This window comes from Polypterus senegalus, chromosome 17 (assembly GCF_016835505.1).
Source record: "Polypterus senegalus isolate Bchr_013 chromosome 17, ASM1683550v1, whole genome shotgun sequence".
Taxonomy (NCBI): Eukaryota; Metazoa; Chordata; class Cladistia; order Polypteriformes; family Polypteridae; genus Polypterus; species Polypterus senegalus.
In genome coordinates this window covers 56,185,311-56,211,908 of record NC_053170.1, presented here as the reverse complement: position 1 = coordinate 56,211,908, position 26,598 = coordinate 56,185,311, and the positions used below count along the sequence as shown (strand labels likewise).

Here is a 26,598-nt window from a genome sequence, read left to right as displayed (position 1 = left end):
GTATTATAAACTGTTATCTGTTAAAGTTCTAATTAAATTTTAAATATAAGTAATTTTTATTTAGTCGACAGAAATATGTTTAGTAGGAATGTAAGTTAAATTTAGTCATCATTGCATAAATTTTTCTTCACCATAGAAATTTAAAGACTAAATTCAACTTCGATTCCTACCAAAGATATTTCTGGCGACTAAATAGAAATTACTTATATCCAAATTCGAGCTATTGAGCTGTTGCCTGCCTGCCTGAAAAAGTCACCCTCGCTTCACTCTTACTTTTTTACCGTTCATTTAATCATGGCTAGTTGCGGAAAAATTACTGTATAAAATGGAAGGGGGATTACACTGAGTATGGTTTTACCAAAACAATTATTGATGGCGAATAAAGTATCCATTATTCATAAAGCTTCAATTGGTGATCTGCTTTTCTGCTAACCTCATATTTTTTCATACTTCTCAAACCAAGGGGTGGGAGGGTAAAATGAACTGGGAAGCTTGATCAATGTAATCGTGTACCGGAAATCATACATTGACAGAAGTTCCCCTTTGCTTGGAATGCAAAGTGTGATTAAATGCGTTATTTTTTAACGCGTTATGGAGCACTTACATCGAAGCTTCTCAGCTGTGCTTGTGCTAAGAAAAGGAAACATTTTAAAAATAACGAAGTAACCTTTTGTAAGTAGTGCCTGGAGGATTCAGAGTGTGGAGAAACTCTAGAGACAGCATGTGTATTAACTTGTGGATTTTTCTGTGAGTATTTGGTGGCAGCGTCACAAAATTGGTTCCGCAAGACTGCGTTAGCTGCGGAGCTCAGCTCAGAGCGAAATGAGGTGAATGGGAGGGGAGATGATGATGTGACTCTCCCACCCGCCTTAACTGTCAATCCCCGACAAAGACAGTGTCTCGGAATTTGCATAAGCACAGCCCTTCAACAGCAATTTTAACTTAGTTACAAAGTGATTAAAACTCTTGTTTATATCCTGCGTCCTCTCATTAAACTTGTATCCCGCATTAGCCGTGGGCATGACAAACGCCAGCAGCAGCCTGTCTATGAACTTAATTTAAACTTTAGGTTTACACCGTGCTTTGTTTTCGAAGTAGCTGCACTCATGAATATGGTTGTATGTGTCAGTCGCTCGCTTCTTATTGTTTCGCTGCCTTCTCAATTGTATAATGCATGTTTTCTTCAGCGCTTTTTGGAGCTCTTCCTTGTTTTCTACGTACTGCGTTGACAGTTCACGTGATTATATGGGAGGCGTGATGATGTCACACGAAACTCCACCCCCCACGGCCATCGAGCTCAACTCCATTACAGTATATGGAGAAAAATAGCTTCCAGTTATGACCATTACGCGTAGAATGAAACCTACCCAACTTTTGTAAGTAAGCTATAAGCAATGAGCCTGCCAAATTTCAGCCTTCTACCTACACGGGAAGTTGGAGAATTAGTGGTGAGTGACTGAGTCAATCAGTGAGTGAGTGAGTCAGTGAGGGCTTTGCCTTTTATTAGTATAGACTAGCAAAATACCAGCTTCAAGAAAGGAGAAGTAGTGTGTTAAAAAGCAATGAAAAAGAAAAGGAAACATTTTGAAAATAACGTAACATGATTGTCAATGTAATTGTTTTGTCACTGTTGTGAGTGATGAGTGTTGCTGTCACATATATATATATATATATATATATACTGTATATATAAATATATATATATATATTTGCACACACACACATAAACATATATATACATATCTATACATATACACATATATACACACACACATATATACATACATATATATATCTACATATATACACATACATATACATACACACATACATACATACACACAAATACATATATATATACACACACATATATAAACATATATATACATATACATACATATCTACATATATACACACACAGCTATTTCGTATCAGTGCAATACGCTGCTTGTTAAAACGGATAACTCCCGCTCTTACGTGCAAGTCTGCGTGGATATTATGAACTATCGTATTTGTTCAAGTTCTATTTAAATTTTAAATAGAAGGAATTTTTATTTAGTCGACAGAAATATCTTTGGTAGGAATGGTAAAAACAGACAGGAATATTATTCCTGAATAAATCAACTCAAACCTTAAACAACTTATAATATTTTGCTCTCCATAAAAATATATCCTGTCTAAATTATACAAGTTAGAAATAAAGTAAACGTTAAAAGAACAAACATTCAAATTTCTTTACTCTTATGTAATTTTATATAAAAAATAAACTTAGATTTTAAATATCCCAAAAGATTTTGCTCTCCATAAAAATATATCCTGTCAAAATTATACAAATTCAAATATGAACATGCTGCATAACAAAACCTGGAAATATAAATAAAATGTGTTCCTTTCAGCAATAACAAATCAAATCATTCAGTTGTCTTTGCTCATATGTCATTTTAGAGCTGGACGCCTGGCATCTTTTTGGCAACAGGTTCGTTTATGTTTGGTGTGAGGTTCTGTGTTGTGGAGATTCTCAGGATGGATTGCAGGTGCTCATCAGTGAGGCGACTCCTGTGTGCTGTTTTGTTAGTCTTTATCACTGAGAAGAGCTTCTCACACAGATATGTGCTACCAAACATGCACAAGGTTCGAGCCGCATGTAGACGGACTTTTTTTGTTCTTCAAAGTCACCAAAGCGCCGTGCAAACTCAGTTCGCTCAGTTTATCAGCAAAGTGCGTATTTTGGGAACACCGTAGTGACGACTTGGTTCAACATTACTTGGCAACAGGGAAAGTGGGGCAAGTTACATTTGTGTCTCCCATAAAAGCAGCTTCACTTGAAATCACTTTGTGATTGTGCACGGGTAAAAACGTCCGCTGAAGTGTCAGATTCTTATTTAATTCTTCTGCTTTCTGTATCTTCTGCATTGCATTCAGGTCTTTCAGGTTACCCTGATGTTTTGTCTCATAGTGCCGTCTTAGATTAAATTCTGTAATTACAGCCACATTAGCTCCACAAATGAGACACACGGGTTCAGTAAACATATACTCAGCCTCCCATCGGTTTTTAAAGGCTCTATTTTCAGAATCAACTTTTCTCTTCAGCATCGTGTGAGCTAGCTTCACAGTAACTTGCAACATCATAAGCTAGACTTGATTAACGCGGTAAGTGTTCGGCCAAGGCAGCTGAAGCGCTGCATTATGGGATCTGTAGTTTATTGTGTTACCAGCGCTTCATATACCCGGGCCATTAATAACAATAATACAGTATATAAAATGATCTCGGGCGGATATAATTACATGCGGGCGGATGTGGCCTGCCCTTGAGTTTGACACATATGGACTAAATAGAACTTGAAAAGATATATTTTTCAAATGTGATCGCGCAATTCAGATAGAGTTGACGCAAGACTACAGCCTGCATGCCTTAATAAGTCATCCTCCCCTCGCTCTTACTTTTTTACCGTTCATCTAATGAATACACTGAGTATGGCTTTACCAAAACAATCATTGATGGTGAATAAAGTATCCATTATTCGAGTATGTAGATCGGAATATATATATATACATATATATATACCCGCGTATTGCAGCGGAAAAGTAGTGTGTTAAAAAAGCTATGAAAAAGAAAAGGGAACATTTTAAAAATAACGTAACATGACTGTCAATATACAGTATTTGTTTTGTGAGTGTTACTGAGTGTTGCTGTCATCAAGGATTTGATTATCATTATTTCTTTCAATCAGGTTCGTATTTGTAGGATGTGTTGTGTTCAAGTTACATTCCGTGTTTGTCAATCGTTGTAAAGATGACAGGTTTCATTCATCGATTCGTTTCTTACTGCATCAATAAACAGCTCGTCTTCTTCTTTATCTGAGACCTGACACACTGCATGCACGGGTTTTTTTACACTGTCTTCCTTTAGCGGGACATTGACTTTTTCCACCGTGTGCTTTGTTTCCGCAGTAGCTGGATTTATGAATATGCTTGTATGTATCAGACGCTTCAGATTTTTTGCTGCCTTTTCGATTGTGTAATTCGTTTTGTTCAGCTCTTTGGAACTGTTGCTTTTATCTGTGCACTGCGTCAGTTCACGTGAGCCTTCGGTGTACATGCATCGAAGTTTCCCAGCTGTGCTGGTGCCATCTCGTGCTATGTCCATGGCTGTATTTAATGTTACCTTAGTCCTGGCACTTAAAACTTTCTCTCGCAGTTTCGCTGAGTTTGTGCCAAACACCACCCTGACCATCTCATCTTCCTCTGCATAAGCACAGTCCTTCACCCGTGAATATTTAGTGGGAGTTTGCTATTGGATTGCCGCTGACGGACGGCCTTTTATGGGCAGGCACTAAATTACAAACGCCAGCGGCAGCCTGTCTATGAACTTAATTTAAAGTGTAGGTTTACATCGTGCTTTTTTCCGAAGTAGCAGAACTCATGAATATGGTTGTATATGTCACTCGCTCGCTTCTTATTGTTTCGCTGCCTTCTCAATTATATAATGCATGTTTTCTTCAGCGCTTTTTGGAGGTCTTCCTGGTTTTCTATGTACTGCGTGATTACGTAGGAGGCGTGATGATGTCACACGAAACTCCGCCCCCACGGCGTTCAAGCTCATCTCCATTACAGTAAATGGAGAAAAACAGCTTCCAGTTATGACCATTATGCGTAGAATTTCGAAATGAAACCTGCCCAACTTTTGTAAGGAAGCTGTAAGGAATGAACCTGCCAAATTTCAGCCTTCCACCCACACAGGAAGTTGGAGAATTAGTGATGAGTCAGTGAGTGAGTGAGGGCTTTGCCTTTTATTAGTATAGATTACTGAGGCTTTCCCATTCATTTTCTTGTCTTAGCACCTATGGAAGCACCTGGCTTGCATTGCAGAGAATATTTCATCATAACTAAAATTGTAATCAATTTAGAATGTGGCTCTGCACAGACACTTCTGTGTTTTGGTGTTTGCAATACCAGGAGGTTTCTTCATGTGTACTTGCAGTGTTTGAAGTCAGCTGGTACTTACCAATATGCAGTACCAGGACTGCACACAACTTCTTAATACTGTAATTCCACACATGCTAACCAACTGCTATATCCTGTTAATTGTATCCTCTCAAAATTTCTCCAAGCCTAACACTGAGTCATCTCTACATATCTAATCTAATCAAAGATGGGGAACCCCCCAAACACCTCAGGCTAGCCCATAAGGATGAGCAATCTGGAGTACCACTGGTTCTTTTTTTTTCTACTTCAACCACTGCTAAGTATACTATATATACCAATAGATCAGTGGGAAACCGAAGATATACACATTGTCTATAGTTTGCTTCCTCGTGATAACTGAAAATGAATAGTAGCAAGGCTGCTTTCTGCAAAATTTCAGCTGTGATCTCATAGCAAGGGAGCAAAATCGATCCTTTAATGAGTAGAACTCAGAATCATATTTAGGAAGGTTCAGATAATTCAGCAGTCAACACTATAAATGAATTAATTTTATTAACTCTACAGCCATCATGGGATGCAGAATAAAGACTACAACATTTAATGAATATTAAATATTCACATTTATAAAAAAAATATATAAAACATTTCCTTGATCCACTCTATTTCTCAAGTCACGAAAGACTCAATGATATCCTGCAGTACTGGCAAGTGACAGTAGGACTCACTCCATTACTTAGCTTTGCGAAATTCCTCTCTTAAGAATAAAACACACTGGGCTTTATACTGTGGCTGAGATGAGATACATTTATTCTCAAACGCGTAAAAAGCTTTGACAATGGTGAAATCAAGACTGAGTGCTCCTTCAAGGCCCAGTATTATAAATAATAATTCAGCATACTATGTGCTGAAATTTATCAAAGGCTTTCTGTAGAATGAGGAGATCCTTGCTGTATTTAAAGCAAGTAACAACCAACAACTGCCAAAGAGTTCATTAGCTCTTCCATTCAGTTTGATTTTGAAAAATGTAAACTTTCAAGCGGCAGAACCTTCATTCTTTAATGTGCTATACTTTATCACAAGTGGACTCAAGATACAAATAATTAGAAGCTGGAGAAACTGGAGACAGGTCATGGTCTTGTCAGCTTCCAGACAGCATTAAGATACTTATGAAGAAGTCAATTGAATTAATTTCTTTATATGTACATTAATTAGCAGTTAGATGACTGATTATAAGTACAGTACAACAAATTCTGGTCTTTTGTGTGTCACAAAGGCAACACTGGAGCACTCATATAGCTAAACACTAAAATGATAAATATTTGTCAGCATAAACCGAATAACAATCTTAAATCTAGTTTCCTCTTTCCACTAAATGCCAATGTTAATGTGTACAGGGCCTTCCTTTTGATGATAGGAGAGCCAACCTCAGATTTGATTATAAAAGCATAAGGAAACTTTCAGAAATACAGCAGCTATGCAAGTCTACAAACACTGAAAACACAGTCTGAAAATGTCCAAAACATACACAATGGAAATGCTTGGCTGGCACTGTTGTAAAAGCAAGATGATCATAGGAAAGATACTATAAAATTACAATTTATTAATATTTGAAGATGTCTGGCATGGTGGCGCAGTGGGTAGTGCTGCTGCCTTGCAGTTAGGAGACCTGGGTTCGCTTCCTGGGTCCTCCCTGTGTGGAGTTTGCATGTTCTCCCCGTGTCTGCATGGGTTTCCTCCGGGTGCTCCAGTTTCCACCCACAGTTGAAAGACATGCAGGTTAGGTGCATTGGCGATTCTAAATTGTCCCTGTGGTGGGCTTGCACCCTGCCTGGAGTTTGTTTCCTGCCTTGTGCCCTGGGATTGGCTCCAGCAGACGCCTGTGACCCTGTAGTTACGATATAGTGGGTTGGATAATGGATGGATGGATTATTCAAAACATTTTTGGATAGTCCCATTGCCTATATTGGGCCCAGGCCAAGGCATAGGGCTTGTGTTATGTTGTGTATTTGATTTAGGGGATTGTATCTGTGTTAAGGAATTTCCTCACTATGTGGCATGTGTTCAGAAAGACTGCTTTCTATAGCTTTGTGTATATGCATTGTTTTATATGTAAAATCTGTAAGCTTTTGTGTAGTGTCTGTGGGATGACACCAGCGGTGTCGACAACAGTGAGCACAATGATCACCTTGTCCATTCTCCATAAGCAGCACATTTCTTTTGTCAATTTTGTGTACTTCTGCATTTTATTTGTGGGTGCATCATGTAAGTTGTGTATGTGTTTGGTACTGCAATGTCAATAATATATAGTATATAGTTTGAATTTGTGTGTCTACCAGGGTTATGGCTGATCTGTTATGGTGCTGTCACTGTTGTTCTCGCCCTGTTTATGTGTGGCATTTTCTAGTGTTATAGTGATGGTGTACTTATAATATAGTTTGTATGTGTCTACTAGTCTGTGTTGTAGTAGCAGTTCTTGACGTATAATATTTGCCATCTGATTGGGTCTGTGCATGTACTCTGTATGTGTGTGACGATGCGGGGTCAGCTCCATGCTCCCATCGCTGTTCGGAAGCCCTTGAACCCAACACCGTCGATAGATATAACCGAGGTGAGCTAGACAGTGAGGCAAAGAAAACAAGGGGATGGTACAAAGGTGCAAAAGTGCTTTTATTTCAACAAAACAAAATATTCAATTAAATAGTGCTGTGCTTCAATTAAACAGTTCAATAAATAAATAATCCATAAAAGAAAATGTGGAGGTTAAAAATATACAAAAACAACCCTTTAAAAACCAGAGGTTAAAACGTTACTGGAAGCATTCTTAAAACAGTGACACATCCGATGTTTCTTTAACTCCAGCGTCTCTCCTGCTTCACCTCTCTAGGCCCCGCAGCAGGAGAGTCGCCCTCTCTGCAACTGTCCTTTCTCCTACTTACACGGGTCTGGAGGCCTCCCGATCCCTGGCTTCGGTCACGCACTCATCCCATGCCCGAGACTTGGTTCTCACCCAACGGCCAGGACGCACACGCTGGGGAATTCACCACCAAGCCTCTCAACTACCGCTGCCTTTCTGGTATTCTGCGGCCAGTGGCCCTTCACTGGTCACTCCCGCTACTATGACTCCTGGGTGTCAGCCTAACACCCAGGCTCCCACACAGCTGCCTGCAAGCATTCTCTTGCTCGCTTGTTCTCCGTTCATACACCTGCTTTCTCTTTCTCTCTCGCGTCCTGCTTTCTCCAGCCACCTCCTTCTTTCTTTCTTTTTCTCTTTCCATTTTTTTTTTTACTCCGTTCTTCCTAACTGACTCGCGCTTCTCTATATATGCAGAGAGGACACATAGCAGCTTATACTTGTATAGATCCCCATCTAGTATGGCTTTGATTCGGTTTCCATTTTCGAGGGTATACCCACCTCATCTAAAGGTTCAATTCTCAACATTAATTATTTTACATTTGTCTAGTTCAGACTCCATGTATATCAGCATTTTGATGATTTCAGGTAACTGCTGAAATTGTTTGTTTGTTCCTGCATATATCTGTTATCTAACATGTATCTATATGTTTTTTATGTTATCCATATAGAATAGATGTGATAACTTGTGTTGTTGGTGTTGGATTTTGACTTTGTATCCATATTGTGTGATGTTTAGTCTGTTTCATAATGGGTTTATAATGACACAGAACCAGAGAGGGCTAAATGAGTCTCCTCTGAAGATGCCTTATCTTATTTGTACTGAGTCTGTATGTATTTATGTATTGTTGCTACATTCATGTAGTGTTGTTCTCCAGTGTCCCATCAGTGTTGACTACAGAGTGTATCTTGCATAAGTGTAATATTTGTTTTAGCCATTTGTGGGAAACTGTCAAATTATTTTTGCAGTTAATTATAATAGTAATATTTATTCTAAGGTAAGTAAGCTTTATAAGATTTATTGTAGTATATTTACAAAAATACACAAATCAAGACATTGCTAGCAAAGTACTTCAGTTTACAATATATTATTCACAAAGCTACTTAATTCAATCCAGGATGTAGCTTAAGAAGCCTATCCCAGCAGCATCAGGTGCAAGTCGGAAACCAAATCTGAATGAGGCATCAGCTCATCTAATTGCTGTTAAAGTGAACACCAACATGAATCAAATTTAGAATTGCTAATTAACCTAACATGAATTTCTTTGGGACATTGAGTCGAAAACTCAAAATAACTTGTGAAAAATGTATGCAGACTCTGGAATAATGTTCAGACTCCACATAGGCTGTGATCAGTTGTGGATAGTGGATCCAGTAGGCAGCTGCACTATCCACTGCACCATCCCATTAACAAAGGTATAATCTCCTAAAACTGTTTTAAGTCCTAACGTAAATTTCTTTCAAAATAAGATTAGTAACTCTTCTGAGACTCGTGGCTTGCTCTCTGCTTTCACTTCTCTCCTCAACCTTCCAATGCCTCCACACTCAACATGTTTGACATGTTTGACTTTACAACCTTTTTCTAAAAGAAACCTGCCAGCCTGTTCAAACAGGCACTAGTAACTCCTCTCTTGACCCATCTCAAGTAGTCTATTGCAGACCTTTGTCTCTTCTTTCCTTTCTATCTAAAACTCTGGAATGAGCTGTATCTAACCATGTCTCTTTCTTTCTTCTACAGAACAGACTGCTTGATCCTAATGAGTCAGGATTCAAAAACAGCCACACGGAGACAGCTCTACTCTTCATTTTCAATATATTACAGCATGTCAGAGCCAATATGTCATCTATGCTCATCCGACTAGATCTCTCCTTTGCCTTTGACACAGTTAAACACTAGATCCTCTTTGCCACCATCTTTGAGCTTGGCATCACTGGGACTATCCTCAGGTGGTTTGAGCCCTACCAATTAGGCAGATCCTACCATGTGCCCTGGCATAGAGAAATGTCAATGGTGAACCAGGTTAGCACAGAAGTGCCCCAAGGATCGGAGCTGGGCATTCTCCTCTTCTCCCTATACACACCTTCATAACTCAGTATATTTGCAAAATCAAACCCTATCTAACAGAGTATGCTGTGCAACTCCTGGTCCAGTCTCTGGTCTTGTCAAGGCAGGATTACTGCAACTCTCAGCTAGCAGGAGCACTGGTATGTGTCATCAAGCTCTGCAGATGATTCAAAATTCAGCAGCATGTCTGATGTTCAACCAGCTGATGCAGGCACATGTCACTCTTCTGGGCAGGTCATTACACTGGCATGTATTACGTTGAAATCTTTGAGTAGTCAGTGAAACCACACTTGTATACAGGATATGGAGACATAAGGTTCTGTGTTCCTTCTCAACCACTCAGACTTGTGGATAAACAGCATATAGGGATACCACTTCTGCATTCTATCAAATCCTAGCCCAGACTCTCCATGTGTTGCTTTGGGCTGGTGGAATGAGCTTCCCCATTCAGTTTAGAATTTTGACTGTGTTTAAGAAGTGTTTGAAGACTATATTTTGATGAATTTCTGTCTGACAGATGTAAGGTTTTGTAAATTTGGGAACTGTAAGTAGCATATAGACTGTTTTGTGCTTTTCACTTGTGTAATTCAATTTTGTACCCTAGTCCTGTAACCCTTGTTCTCAAACAGTTCCCAGACTGATGTTACTTGATTATATAGTCCTCTTTTGTAATTCATTTTGGATAAAAGGGTCTGCTAAGAAAATACAAGTAAATAATCTTGACTTGAAGATTCTGCATGCTTATTGAGGTGAAATAAACAAGGTCAACAGATAATGTACCTCTTAATCGATCCTATACTGTAAGACATACAGTATCAATATATATTTTTTTAAACAAAAACAGATCAAGAATAACAAATAAGCAAAAAAGTTTAAGGTATATAAAAATGCAGCTATCAGGATTATGAGATGTGACCCAGAAAATGGAAATTTATAATATATTTTAATGCATAAAAATATGGTGTCAGATTAACATACAGTAGCTAAAGAACTATTATGCCACATAAAATCTGACTTTAAATATAACCTTACACCGAACACAATCCTTTGTCTTTGGATGATAAATTCAGCTGCCTTTGCCTGCTTTCAGATAGCACTTGTTGAAATTATGGTTAATGGGATGATTTTATTCTTTAACTGTTCTGTTTAAATTGGATTAGCTATGTAATATAATTCCTGTAATTTAGGTTTGTGTTTTCCATTTCATAATTACAAAAGAAACTTGACCATCAAAAGGTCAGAGAGAGGGTATTATATATAAAGTTTTCCTCTTTGTGATTGACACTTTCTACGGCAAAATTTGGATACTACTATATGAATAGGTTTTTCGAGTCCACATAGCATAATTTACCTTAATGCCCTTGCATTTTATTGCAAGATATATGCTAGTAAAGGTTTTCTTAATTTTCAAATTGACATAAAACCAAATAAATGTAACAGCCAGTATCACTGAATGAAAGGACAGATATATAGATTGATTGATGGCATCAGAATAGATCTTTGATGGTAATTATATTAAAAAAAAGAGCCGCTCGGAGTACATGCATCAAAGGTTCTCAGCTGTGCTTGTGCTATCTCGTGCGATCTTGCGATGTCCACAGCTTTATTTAATGTTAGCTAAGACCCGACACTTAAAAGTTTCTCTCGCACTTTCGCTGAGTTTGTGCCAAACACTAGTCTATCTCTGACCATTTCATCTTCGTTTGCATAAGCACAGTCCTTCACCCGCAAATATTTAGCGGCAGCGTGTCTATTGGATTGCTGCTGACGGACGGCCTTATATGGGCAGGCACTCAATTACGTGGGAGGCGTGATGATGCGGGACACAACTCCGCCTCACACGGCAACCGAGCTGCAGGCTATGGCCGTATATATGTACATAAGTAGGTTCCAGTTATGACCGTTATGCATAGAATTTCAAAATGAAACCTGCTTAACTTTTGTAAGGAAGCTGTAAGGAATGAACCTGCCAAATTTCAGCCTTCTACCTACACGGGAAGTTGGAGAATTAGTGATGAGTGAGTCAGTCAGTCAGTGAGGGCTTTGCCTTTTATTATTATTATTATTATTATATATATATATATATATATATATATATATATATATATATATATATATATATATATATATATACAGTGATCCCCCGCCTATCGCTGAAGTTACGTTCCAGACCCATCAGCGATAGGTGAAAATCCGTGATATAGAAAGACCATATAAATAACCATTTTTTTAATAGTTTAAGCCTTAAAATACCCCTCCCACTTGCATTAAACACATGTAAACTTATTAAAACACACTTTGTAAACACATATGATATGTGGATGTCGGGCTAAGGATATGAGTAACATCTCTCTATTATAAAACATTTTAACGTCACTCAAGACAAGGCAGTGAGACAGAAGGACAGCTGCTATACAGGCTTTTAAATGATCGACGTGCAGAGCGACAAGCAAAACAGGCATCTAGGCACAAGCAGCACAAAGCCAGTAGCTGATCTGTCTGCTTCTTCTTAGCGTGTGTTCAGCTCCCACCTTCACAACGCGAGCAGGAGATACGCGAAGTGGCAGGGGCATAGTGCGCCTCCGGGGAGGTTGAGCGAAGCAACCGAGACCTGATGATCTTGGAGAGACCCTTTGACGACACGCAAGACTAGACATTACAACCTTAGGAAGCAAAACCTGTGAGACTGTGACTTTTGCACATCATGCCCTACTTAAAAACAATTTAAAATAAGTTCACTGACATCTAACCTATGCAATTTTTGGAATGCTTTTGGCAGACAAACTTTAGGTGCTCCCAGCTCTTAAAACAATGACAAGCAGAACATGCAGCAGCTGCAGCAACCCAGCAGATGATGTGAGCACTTCTCCTTAGCATGTGTTCAGCCCTCATCTCCCCACCCCACCCCCCTTCACCTTCAGAATGTTAGCTGCAGAGACGTGAGGTGGCAAAAGGACAGCTGCTGTACAGACTTTTAAGTGATTGATGCAAAGCATGAAAAGCACAACACACAGATGACCTGCAGCAGCATCAAGACAGCAGCTGAACCGATCGCATGTCTTTAGCATGCAAAATGCGAGAAAGAGATTTAACCACGCCCAGGGCAAGAAATATAGGACAAATATTGTTTTTACAAAAAAAAAAGTAAAAATGAAAAAATATTGTTTTTACAAAAAAAAAAAAAGTAAAAATGAAAAAAATGCATTTGTAACAATTCCCATGAAAATAACAATCTCTTTAAATTGTTTATCCGGTAAACCAAACCCAGGGGAGGGTGAATGAAGCCCCCTAGTAATAATATTAATAAATCCACAATGTATCTGGGGCGCAATAGCTGAACCGCGTTATAGCGGGGGATCACTGTATAGAGATGAGGGAACATAGCCCATCACAGCAGCTTTAGTTAGGAGTTCATAATGCATGTCCATAACTTGGCACACTGACTCACACCAACCTATAGCTGCCAATCAACACACAACACCCACCTATAGGTTGTGTAAGGAAAATCAAAGCACCTAGAGAAAAACAGTGTGGAGGTAAGGAGAAGGTGCAAACTGCACAAAGACAGTGACTGTAGCCAAGATCTGAACTTGGTAGTAAAAACTGAGAAAACTTGCAATCAGTTCCTTCTAATGTTTAAAACACTGAAGTAAAACAAACAATAAAACAATAAACTGCCCCTATGGCTTAGCTTACAATGTCGATATAATAAAAATAGATTAGGCAGCATCTATGAGCTAAACTATTAATATCCAGTATGCACTGCAAATATGCCGTTTTGCATCAAAATATTCATTTGACCACAGCTAAACTAGTACTTGCTTAAGAAATTTGAAAAAGTGTATAATTTTATTCCTTTTGATCATTACTATATCTGTCAATCTCTACAAAATATTGCTCTTACAGGAAAAAATTGTAGAATGTAGGTGGATGTTAGAATCTGTGGAATTACTGACAACTGTACCTTTCAAATGACATAATTTGTTTCCCCATTCATTAATAAATTCTACATTTAGCCTCAGGCATATTAAAGTATGAAGACAGTTATCGAACTACATAGAGAAGGTGTGTCTGCATTAATCAAGCTGCTCCCTCAGAAGCACAACTTGTCACAGAATTATCTGAGCATTTCTTGTAGATTTGAGATTTCATTAATTACAGTATAGCTGGTGTGATTATCTATGACACACAAATAAATTCTGAATAATTTTTTAAAGTAATGATCTTGGGTTTTTCCCTCTGTCCACTGTTTACCTATCCATCCATCCATTAACCAACCCGCTATATCCTAACTACAGGGTCACAGAGGTCTGCTGGAGTCAATCCCAGGGTGCAAGGCAGGAAACAAACCATGGGCAGGGCGCGCACACACTAGGGACAATTTAGAATCGCCAATGCACCAAACCTGCATGTTTTTGGACTGTGGGAGGAAACTGGAGTACCCGGAGGAAACTCACACAGACACGGGGATAACATGCAAACGTCACACAGGGAGGACCCAGGAAGCGAACCTGGGTCTCCTAACTGCAAGGAAGCAGCGCCACTGTGCCGCCCCTGTTTACCTATATACCATTTATTGGCAAAGAGAGTAAGTATGTTTAATGAAAGCTAATCTCAACCAGCTAATGACATGAACATGAATGAAAACACAGATACACATTTCGGCAGCACAAACAACCTCAATAAAACCTGAATAAAAAAGGTTAAATGCAAAATATGGTCATAGTACTATAGCTTTAATGCATAAAAACTGGAGCATCACAGAAGTCAAATGTCCACCAGGAAGAAAATCATATCCTTTCTCATTTTGCTGCTCCCCTGAGAATCTGTTTCTATTACTTATTATTCTGGCACTTGATCCTGTTTTTATTAAAGCTTTTTTCGAATCCTTCATGATCACTGAAAGTTTTATAAAAGGGACACACAACCCCAGTGTAAGTACATATTAATACATGTAAAGTATGTATATTCATTCACTTTAGGTTTAAATCTGTAGTAAAAAGAGAAATATATTATAATACTGATTTTAAAAATTTGATGGTGTTACACAAGATTATAAGCACCTTTGGAAAGAGCCATTACACTATTCTGTAAACTTTAAGAACTGTACAACAGAGGTGCAAAGGCAATAAACGTACATTTTAGTTACCTTGTTAATTAGAAGATCACACATGCCTCACAGACCATTTCCCTAACTTAACGTTGGATTCTGTATGCTGGATTTTTCACACACATTTAATTAACTAGTCCTGATGAAAAATCAGGATTTTCAAAATTTGTATTCATCTGATGCGCTTATTTATGATTCCTGAGACTACATTTAATTGAAACTCAATTGTGTGGCATAGAGCACTGCTTTAGAAGTACTCAGCTGCAACAGTTGTTTCAGTGTGGCCTTTAAAATTAGACATTATTAATAATTTGCAAGATAAGGCATATAGCAACAATTATTTAGAAAATTAATGCAAACTCAAGATACACTGTATATGATTTATGCTGCCTGTCTTTTTAAAAGGTTGGCCTAGACAAGGATGTAGTAATAATCTGAACTGTCTTTATTAATCAGATGGCACCTAAGTCCTGCAAAAAAATGTAAAAATTTCACTGATCACAATTATCTAAAATAGTCAGTAAGTATAAGAAATGGTCTCTGAATAGGACATAAGAACTGCTAGAAGATAATTGTCAAACACGTGATTTTTGGAGATTAGATGGAGAATAAAAGTGAAACAGTGGGAAAAATTACTGAAATCATACACTTTATTGTTATGAAAATAATACTATGAACCTTCCTTAGTATCCTTTTGAATTTCACTTTTCTTAAATAAACATGAAACCAAAGCACACTAAGGTTGACTTTTGTTTAACAGTACGTATTCCCTGTCATCCCCGCCAAAAAGTAAAAATATAAAAATTTAACCAGAAATTTGAAGCCAGAAAACATACTTGGATCAGCAGACATTCCCTTAATAACAATTTCAAATAATCCATGTTCTAACAAAAAGCCTTCTATATCATATTATCAGGTAATCTACTTCTGTTTAGTTCATATTAAATTAATCTGAAAATTTAACAAGAAGACAAACTGATTCCCACATATCCAATCTCCTGAGTAGTGCATGTCAATGTAAAAGGTCAGGTATTGGCAACAAGGATCTTTCAAAAGACTAGTGGGATATAGATGAGGTAGCATTAAATACTGGGATATGGATATATACAGAATTTCGAAAATCTTTAATATCTGCTGGTAAGTAGACAGGAACACAAGTAAGAAGAGAAAGGCACGTAGCCACAACATCATCATGCTTAAAAGGTCTGTGATGTTTCTGTTTTTACTGAGTTTGAATATTTTATTGAGGATTAACAGGAGAACAATGGCAAATGTTTGCATGATATTTTCTTACAACCATGTTGTGCCAGTCGTTTGTATGCAAAGAGGACCCGCCGAACTGCAAGCACACACACAATCCACATGCGTTCGTAATTCCAGCTGAACTCCCTGAATTGCCCACCACCAAAAGGGAATGTGATCAACCATGAGAACCGTGCAAACCAGACCAAGAGATGCATGCATGTTCAGTGAACTATAATGAGAGTCAATGTGTAAAACTCAGAGAGGCCACTGCCATACACAAATAAGAATAGCTGAAACAAGGACAGTCAAGAGTTGTTCACTAAAGGTGTCTCCAAAAAATGAATACGTGTAATGCTATGCTAAGTCATAAAATACTGTGAGTGCAAGGACTAAAGTTTTTTCACAGTTAAATCCGTAATCTTGGACATTGTTCTGAAAGCTAAACAGGGTTTTTAAAAAGTGTAGCATCTCTGACATGCTGCACTATGCTTAGCGGACGGTAGCTCCTGACAACAGAGTAGTGTGTCCTAGCAACAATATTATAATAAGACACACTTAATATTAAACAATAAAAGTATTTACAGTAGTTCCTAATGTATTAATACTCCTGTAGGGGAAAACATTCCAGAGACCCACAGGAGATCAGCAGTAAAGGTTTTCTTAAAACAAAAATGAAAATGTTTTATTCAGGGTGTGCCAATTCATAACACCAATCAACTGCCCAATGCGTATAGACATTGATATACAAAACATCCTAGAAATGATTTACCTTCATAAGAAACCTTGAAGCCAAGGGAGCCACTAGTTTCATCCGTTTTGAAAAGGAGCCACATCTGATGGCTGGTACTGACAATCAAGTCAGGAGTGTTGGTGCCAGTCAGTCTAAAAGGAAGAAGTCACTGCTTAGTTCATCAGAACATCTTTGGAAGAAATATTTAGTTAAAAATAAGCACAAATTGATACAGCTATATACAGAGCTATATATACAGCTTAATATAATAAAAAAAATCAAGTCTTACCCAGTTAATATATGACTAATATATTGTTACTGATTTATGATTTAATTTCAGATATAAAATCAGCAAGCTGTTAAAGGATATAAAAACAACCTTAAACCATTGTGTCATGTTAGTAGCTGGGTATGTGTCCAGCTGATTCTGTATTAAACCTGTATATGTATTGATGACCAACCAGTAGGTCTTAAAATAAAGTAAAAAATGGCTTGCAACAAGTCATTGGTTTAGCATATCTGCATATTTAAGTTGATGAAAACATATATGCTTATATGTATTTAAAGAAAAACACAAATTTTTGAAATAAATGAAGAAATTGCACAGTACAAAATAAGGATGAAACAACTCTCAAGACAAAGGTAATCAAATTATTCAATACAGATTATTGTCAAATCAGAATGTTTTAAATTAGAATACCATAAATCAGAGTGTAAATGGAGTCAGTGAAAGTTGCAAGTATATAAATCTTCAAGGACTGAAACAATTAAGGTTTATAAGAAAGCACTCTACAAGGCACACTGATTACTTTTCCAGAGTAACAGATGAAAAAATAAAATGTTTAAAACCACCAACACTTAAATTAATAACAGAAAAGAACATCTTGCACTGAATTTCCTCTCACATGTCCTTTAAAACAAATTCCAACTAGTTTGGTGAAAATCTTAATTAAGGTGGCTGTACAAACAAAAGTAAAAGTCAAAATTAACAGATCATTATTAAATGGCATCATCCTCTAATATTAATGTTCTTAAGAATTACTGATTAACATTCAATCTATCTTTCTAAAGATAATTGCAGAAAATTGTAATAATATGAATGTTATCCTATAAATTTTAGTCTGGGTTAAACGCCAGATACTACAGAGAAACTTCTTCAGTTGCAAATGATACTCTAAAAGATTTGCCACTCATTTCAGAATCAGGTAACTTAGCCAGTAAATAATGACACTAATGTTTGCACTTGTAATGCAACTATAGACAGTGCTCAATAAGAGTAAATCATAAAATAAGATTTGGTTGTTCTTTACATGGTAATGATTGCCATGTTACCTAAAAAATAAATTACACCCACATCATGTAGTGTATATGATTTAAAATAAAAGAATAATTACATTACTCACACATGAAAAACAGTTTTCTGGTCTCCAACCTGACCTCCATCTCCCACTGTGAGAGTATCATAACCCCGCTCAAGATCAAACTCTTCGAAAGTCAGCTTGATTACCTGTAGAAAAACAAATCAGGAGCCTTGAAAACAGAAGAAGCAAACAGCCAATTATTAGACTCATAATCTTCAACAAGCCTCTCAGATTAACTTGTGAGACTTCAGCTAGTTACTCATTGGGAAGTGACATCAAGCATTCATTTAAATAAAAAAAAAAACGGAGTTTTCAAAAGCTCCTTAAAACACGATTAAATGTGCAATGAATTTAATGAGAATAATGTAGAGTATAAAATGACACACATCATTAGTCCAACGGGCAGGTACTTCATTGCAATGAAGCTTTAATATTTTTTCCAGACCTTAGGAATTAAAAAGACAATTAAGTTTTGATATGCTTAGAGTAATAACCTTGTTGATATGTGCTTTACAAAAAAATTACGGGAAACTGCCACCTTCAGAGAAACTTAGATTACCAGTAATTAAGTTGAAGAATTTGTTTAGAAAGGAAGAAATTTTGTCATTGTGGGAAGCAAAACGTTGAGAAATCACAGAAATATAAATATTGTAAGCAGCCTAGAGTAGTGTAGTTAATATTGACTTTTAATTCTCAAATACAGCTTCATCTGAACTCTTTGAAACTAAACAGTAGGTTATAATAGTATTTTTTAATTCCTTTTCAGTGACGACATTAAGGTAGAATGAAGACGAAACAGCATGTGCTAAATGAAATTGGTAAAATATCCGTAGAATAAAGTTATTAAATAAATGACTGTGTGGATAATGACAGATATCTACTGAGGAGGGTAACTTTTTCTCATGTAGAGTATGACAGGAATACCTGAGTTGTAAACTGTGACAAAACCACCAGAATATTTTTGAGCAGGTTGATATGCCAATGATTTCAAGTCTCCATATGTTGGCTGGCATGCTAAACACCTCAATAAAGTATCGACTGTAACTGTAATTAGGGTCAACATATGGCAGCCTCTCACACATTACTGAGTGTTCAGATTGAGTGACAGTGTAGGACAAAGTGGGCATTGCCCATTATGCTAGGCTTTTAGTGGCACACAAGGGCTTTTGTGGATTTAATGGGTATGCAGAAATTCAACTACACAACTCCCAAATCCTGAGTGAACACTGACGTGAGTGGCTGAATTGCAGCTATATTAACATTTTGGTCAGCTCTACACTTACACTGATAGCAAAGGTGTAAATCAGAGTTGAGCTGACACCTTGGACACTCATTTTAGATTTGTAACCACAAACTGAACTCTGGTTGGATGTGATGGACAATAAAAGGCACCTATAAGTATACACTGGATCTGAAACTGGAAGTGACCTAGATTCAATTACCAGAGCTTATACCTTCTGTGAAACCACTGAACTGAACTAAGCATTCATCTCCTCCATTCCCATTTGAGCGAGCCGAAAGCTTATGAACCACTTTCTTTGGGTGTACTCACACCAGACATGTTTGTTCCATACCATGTCCAAGGATGATTGCCCCCTGTCCCTTCTCCGCTGCTGACCTGCACTCACACTGCGCTTTAATTTTCTGAGCACACTTTCGTCATGACCATGCAACTTTATGTAAAGACAAAAGATCTGAACATAAAGTCACAGCATGCTTGTCAAAATGGTTTTTCTTATTTTGTGTTTTTTTTGGAGTCATATAGGGCAGGATAACTCTCTACCATCTTACAGATTTATAGAGTATGCAACAGAGTGTCTTGCTGTTGATCGTGCTACATGTATGAGAAGATTTTTATGGAGACAAGTGATGTTAAGGGAGGAATTTGCAGCTTTTCTTACCAACTACAATTCACAGTCATCTGTAAGGTGAGAATAAAAACCACTTTTTAAGTCAAATGGTATTGAATGAAATTATGTTGCATCATTGATGTCATGCTTTTGTTTGTATGCCACATTTAGCGATTGCACTGTTCATGAATCTTACTGAACCGTGCCCAGGCCCACCTCTTTCAAATGGGCCAATGCACGATACAGTTGGTCCGACATGAAGCGTTCTCACTGGTCAAATGAATTAGACTTGGGTGGGTTTGGGAATGATTACATCCGGAAAAATGTGCCCGGGCATGGAACTAATTGCTAATGTGAGTGCACTCATAGGCATGAGAAGCTACACTCTCTCTGCAGAGCAAAAAGATCACAAACTTTCTTTAGTCTGGAAGTTACATTCCTTAGAGCACTGGAACTGGATTCCATTTACTAGCTCTAAGCTCCACTCAGCCAAGCCAAGCTGTCTGCCAGTGACTGAGCTCTGTCCAAGAAGCTTCTTAACTTCAGTAACTAAATTCTTGTGCCTGAAAGAGGAACACTTTTCCCTAAGAGGCTGCAGAGGACATAGCAAAGAACCTAACAGCACCAAACCACAACAAAGGACTATGTAGCAAACATTAATATTTTTAATTAATTCTCTACCTGAAATCTAAGTAACAGCACTCAACTCCTCACAACATTGTGCATCATGCAGCCTTTGTATTGTAAAACCGTTTATCTGTGTCAAGATAAATTAGAACCTCATATAACTAGTAAACAGCCAGCATCTTCTTTGTTATTGTCCCATCCATCTTGCATCCTGACTTCTATGCCATTATATATGCAGTTATCATATTTCTATAATCAGTGTGTTTATCAATAAATTGTATTATGCTGTTTCATCTAATAAGTTCAACTTCAGTTACCTTGATATAAATCTAAAGGCCATAAATCCCTCCTACACAGAATGGTAAAGAAAATAAAGCAGGAAATTTACCAAGTATTTTAATTAATTCATTACCAAAGGAGAAACAGATAATTAATTAACCGATTGATTAACATCAATCAATCAGTTCTTCTTCTTACATCATTGACATTACCGACATCAGTGACCCACCTCTGTTATGAGGGTAAATACTGGACCAATTCATTGTAGGATAGTGGGTTTATAACCTTTGCCTAAGCCATGTAGCGTTCGTTCATCCCATATCAGTTCATTGTGAAATTAACAAATATGCTCAATAAGTTAATCTCAAAAAATATATAAAAATACCCTGATGTTTTAAGAAACTTCATACTTGTGCATATTTTTCAAAGATGTTAACTGCAACAGAACAGAGATATGATTGCTAGCTATTAAACTCTTTTTAGTGGAATGAAGGCATTGGCTTGGGAGAGCAGAAAATCCATTTGTAATACATATGGATCATAAGAAACTGACATATCGGAAATCTTCAAAAAGGTTAAATGCAACACAAGCAAGGTGATCCCTATTCTTTAGTAGATTTAATTTCATGAATTCTTATCAAGCTGGTGATTGAAATCTTGATGGGAATGCTTTATCAAGACAACCTGAAGATGTTAAACAGATACTTGAGTTAGAAAACATCTTGCTTGTGGAAGATTTTTTTCCCAGCAACTATAACAGAAACAGATTTAATTTACTAAATAACAGAGGCACAATAAAGTCCTTCTCTACTGGATAGAGCAGATAGATAGACAGAACTTTATTTGTTCCCAGGGAGAAATTTGGCTTTTTACAGTAGCTCAATAAATAAATAAATACATAGGATCACCGCGGTGGGCTGGTGCCCTGCCCAGGGTTTGTTTCCTGCCTTGTGTCCTGTGTTGGCTGGGATTGGCTCCAGCAGACCCCCGTGACCCTATAGTTAGGAAGTAGCAGATTGGATAATGGATGGATGGATGGATAAATAGGTTCATAAGTAAATAAATAAATGAAAATACACACACACATTGGTCTGAACAAAGAAGCAAATTAAAAAGAAAGAAAACTCTGACTTGGCTGTCACGATCACAGTGAGGCATTAGGCAGGTGTATTGCTCCACTGTTTCGGAGTTTGTTCCTGTGTTAGTCAGTATTGCTTTGATGTCATCACTCATTCTGTGCAGGTCATTTTATGGCTAAATGACTGGAGCTAAGGAACATTATTTGAATAAAGGCATTAAAGAATAGGTACAATCATGTGACATCTGTAACAAAACTAAGTTCAACTGTGGAGGTCCTACTGGTTTATTAGAAACTTTACCTTTCCCAGATAGACCATGGAAATCTATGACCACTGACTTTATTACTGATCTCCAAGCATCACAAGGTCATCTATACTAATAAAAGGCAAAGCCCTCACTGACTCACTCACTGACTCACTCACTCACTGACTCACTTATCACTAATTCTCCAAGTTCCCGTGTAGGTAGAAGGCTGAAATTTGGCAGGCTCAATCTTTACAGCTTACTTACAAACGTTAAGCAGGTTTCATTTCAAAATTCTACACGTAACGGTAATAACGGTCGATAGCGGTCGACAACGTCCGCCATGTTGAACTTTCTTATTTATGGCCCCATCTTCACGAAATTTGGTAGGCGGCTTCCCTGCGCTAACCGAAACCGATGTACGTACTTATTTCGGTGGTATGACGCCGTTATTGGCCGCCATATTGAATTTTCCAACATTACCAATTTTCAAACTTCCTGTGTAGGTAGAACGCTGACCCCATCTTCACGAAATTTGGTAGGTGGCTTCTCGGCGCTAGCCAAAACCGATGTACGTACTTATTTCGGTGGTATGACGCCATTGTTGGCCGCCATATTGAATTTTCCACACGTCACTAATTCTCCAACTTCCCGTGTAGGTAGAAGGCTGAAATTTGGCAGGCCCATTCTTTACAGCTTACTTACAAAAGTTAAGCAGGTTTCATTTCGAAATTCTACGCGTAACGGTGATAACGGTCAACAACGTCCGCCATATTGAACTTTCTTATTCATGGCCCCATCTTCACAAAAAATTTGGTAGGCGGCTTCCCTGCGCTAACCAAAACCGATGTACGTACTTATTTCGGTGGTATGACGCCATTGTCGGCCGCCATATTGAATTTTCCAAACATCACTAATTCTCCAACTTCCCGTGTAGGTAGAAGGCTGAAATTTGGCAGGCCCATTCCTTACAGCTTACTTAAAAAAGTTAAGCAGGTTTCATTTCGAAATTCTACGTGTAATGGTCATAACGGTCGACAATGTCCGCCATATTGAACTTTCTTATTCATGGCCCTATCTTCACGAAATTTGGTAGGCGGCTTCCCTGCGCTAACCGAAACCAATGTACATACTTATTTCGGTGGTATGACGCCACTGTCAGCCGCCATATTGAACTTTCCAATGTCATTAATTTCCAACTTCCCGTGTAGGTAGAAGGCTGAAATTTGGCAGGCTCATTCCTTACAGCTTACTTACAACAATTAAGCAGTTTTCATTTCGAAATTGTTCGCGTAACGGTCATAACGGTCAACAACGTCCACCATGTTGAACTTTCTTATTTACGGCCCCATCTTCACGAAATTTGGTAGGTGGCTTCCCTTAGCTAACCGAAACCAATGTACGTGCTTATTTTGGTGGTATGACGCCACTGTCAGCCGCCATATTGAACTTTCCAATGTCACTAATTCTCCAACTTCCCGTGTAGGTAGAAGGCTGAAATTTGCAAGGCTCATTCCTTACAGCTTACTTACAAAAGTTAAGCAGGTTTCATTTTGAAATTCTACGCGTAATGGTCATAACGGTCAACAACGTCCGCCATGTTGAACTTTCTTATTTATGGCCCCATCTTCTCGAAATTTGGTAGGCGGCTTCCCTCCACTAACTGAAACCAATGTGCGTACTTATTTCGGTAGTGTGATGCCACTGTCGGCCGCCATATTGAACTTTTCAACAGTCTTTGTTACTTATGGGCCCATCTTCAAGAAATTCTATCGATCAAAGAACTGTCACTTACCGAGTGGTTTCCATGCCCGGAGATACCACCTACCTTTTCCATTCTCTTTGTTACATATTGCACGGCCATATCAGGCTCACTCTTGATATCCGGAGGAACATTGTGTCTTATGTATTGAATGACTGGGACAGGTTTAAGGTGTGGACTGATGATGGTACAGGAGATAATTATACTACACAGGAGCACTAGAAGAGTGAAATGCTTAAGCCCTTCACCTATGGATCTGCATGTGAGTTGATGGCTGCCGCTGAATTGTTCGGTTGTCGCTTTCAAGTGTACCGAAATGGCCAAATATTTTACACCTTTGGACAACCGCCAATGCCTCTTAAACATCTTAGATTCACAGGTGACGATTTCAGTAGTGGACATTTTGATGTTTATGAATGTTTAAACTCTCAAAAGCTGGATGTGATTTTATCGATGAAACCGGTTGTGTGCTTACAACGCTTGACAGATGCCAAATGTCACTTCAACACAACAAATCCTGCAAATACTGTCGTAATTGAAACAAACCATGAGACTCAAACCAATTATGACAGCAGCAATCCAAGCTGTGAGATTTGAGACAAGATTACTGTTCACATGGCCAACTGTAAGTTACATGCTCAAGAGTAAACTCAGCGCACAGCTTGGTCATGTTACAACCGGACGGCCGAACTGACAACATGGTATACAAGAGATCCTTAACAAATAATTATTGGCATATTGTCCCACAGTTTAAAAAGGTTTAATTTTCTTCTTAATAAAAATTTGAATGCAGTACTTCACCGCTGCGAAGCGCGGGTATTTTGCTAGTACTACTATATTGGTTATTGTGGATAAGTTATTGAAACATGCCCATTATATTCCTCTTAAAAAACACTTTTGTTAAGCAAATTGCCAATATTTTTATTAACTCTTTGGTGTGTACCCTGAGCATGACTCAGGAGTGGAATTCAATGGACATACGGTTTATTCCTGAGTCAGACATGGAGTGACAAGTAAAGATCCAGCTATGCAGCGTTAAGCCCAAATAAGTCTCTGGATGGTATTCTTCTGCCATCTAGTGAATGAAATAACATCTTACTGCAAAAGACCATGAATATTTCTATGTGTTTTGCCACTCTAAGGGAACACATCAAAATTTATGAGTGGGGCAGAGATTTTAACCAAAAACACAATGACATATAAATGAGAAGCCGCAAAGCCAGTTTTAGAACAAACTGAAATGGAAGCATTAGTTGCATAAAGGGATAGTAATGACATTTCTTATTACCACCCTGATTCTGGGCATGGGATAAAAATGGAAATTAGCAAGAGATACTCCACTGACTTTGGGGACCTCTACTAAACCCTGATCTGAAAGCAACAGAACATCTCCTGAGTTCAGTATGTGGCAGAAGTTTTAACTTGCTATGTGGGGAACAGACTGAAGGTTCTGTCACAAAACCTAACTTCTACATATGTACCATGCACCATTTTGAAATAAATAGGTCCATTATCTTACAGACTGACTCTGCCAAGCTATTTTGGACTACATCTTACTTTAAATGTTTCCAATTAGAAACCTGTTACCGTCAGTTTGTATAATTTAAATGGTTAACACAACCCACCTCCTTCTGTGGATAATGAAAAACTATACAAAATTCAGAAGGTTTTAGATTTCAGAAAATATGAATTAGATTTATTTTTTTTTTATCTCATCCACTGGAAAGGTTAAAGACCTGAGGTTTGCTTGTGAGTACTAGCTCGAGAGATCATGTGTCTCATCTGCTTAGACAATTTCATTTGCGCTACTCAGGTAAACCAGATGAGCATGTTTAAATTTTGCACTTCTGTCCTTTTTTAGGACTTTGCCTACATTCCATTATTTTGTTTTTGATACAAAAAAAAAACCAAAAAAACTACTCTATTTTGTCATTATTCCAACAATGTAATTTTGCGTTATTGTTACTTCATGGTCAACATCATTTTGTGGCTATTTCTGCATGGCCATATTGTTTACCTCTGCTATTCCACTGTAGGACATGGCAACTGAGAGGATAACTTCCATAGATGCGGTGATCGCACTTTGGGATGCTCTTCAACATGTTGTCCCATTGGTGGGAGCCCCAAATGAGTTCAGAACCTTACAGTATAATATATATTCTTGTCAGAGACAAACAAGTGCAGTTAGTCTTGATTTTGATTTTCTCTTTACTCAGTATTTGTCTTGGTGTTTTCACCCTGGCAAAATAAAATTTTGGTGAATGACTTTTTGCAATTCTGGTCCAACTATGATTATGATTGCCTTTCTAGCTTAATCAATCTCACAACACTCAGAAAAGAATTTTGATTTTCAATTTTATTTTCAGTCTTTGAAACAGACTTCTTTTTAAAAATTTTCTTTGTGCAAGA

General features: G+C 37.8%; 1 protein-coding gene across 1 annotated transcript in view; it reads right to left on the bottom strand.

The window, feature by feature from the left end:
• Window positions 1-26,598, bottom strand: part of csmd2 (CUB and Sushi multiple domains 2) — a 967,861-nt gene that overhangs the window by 311,647 nt on the left and 629,616 nt on the right. Inside the window, exons 13-14 of the mRNA XM_039739491.1 lie at window positions 18,391-18,494; window positions 17,027-17,139 (exon numbers count right to left, since the gene is read on the bottom strand). Of these exons, the coding sequence (XP_039595425.1) occupies window positions 17,027-17,139; window positions 18,391-18,494 (217 nt within the window). The remainder of the gene's footprint in view (window positions 1-17,026; window positions 17,140-18,390; window positions 18,495-26,598) is intronic.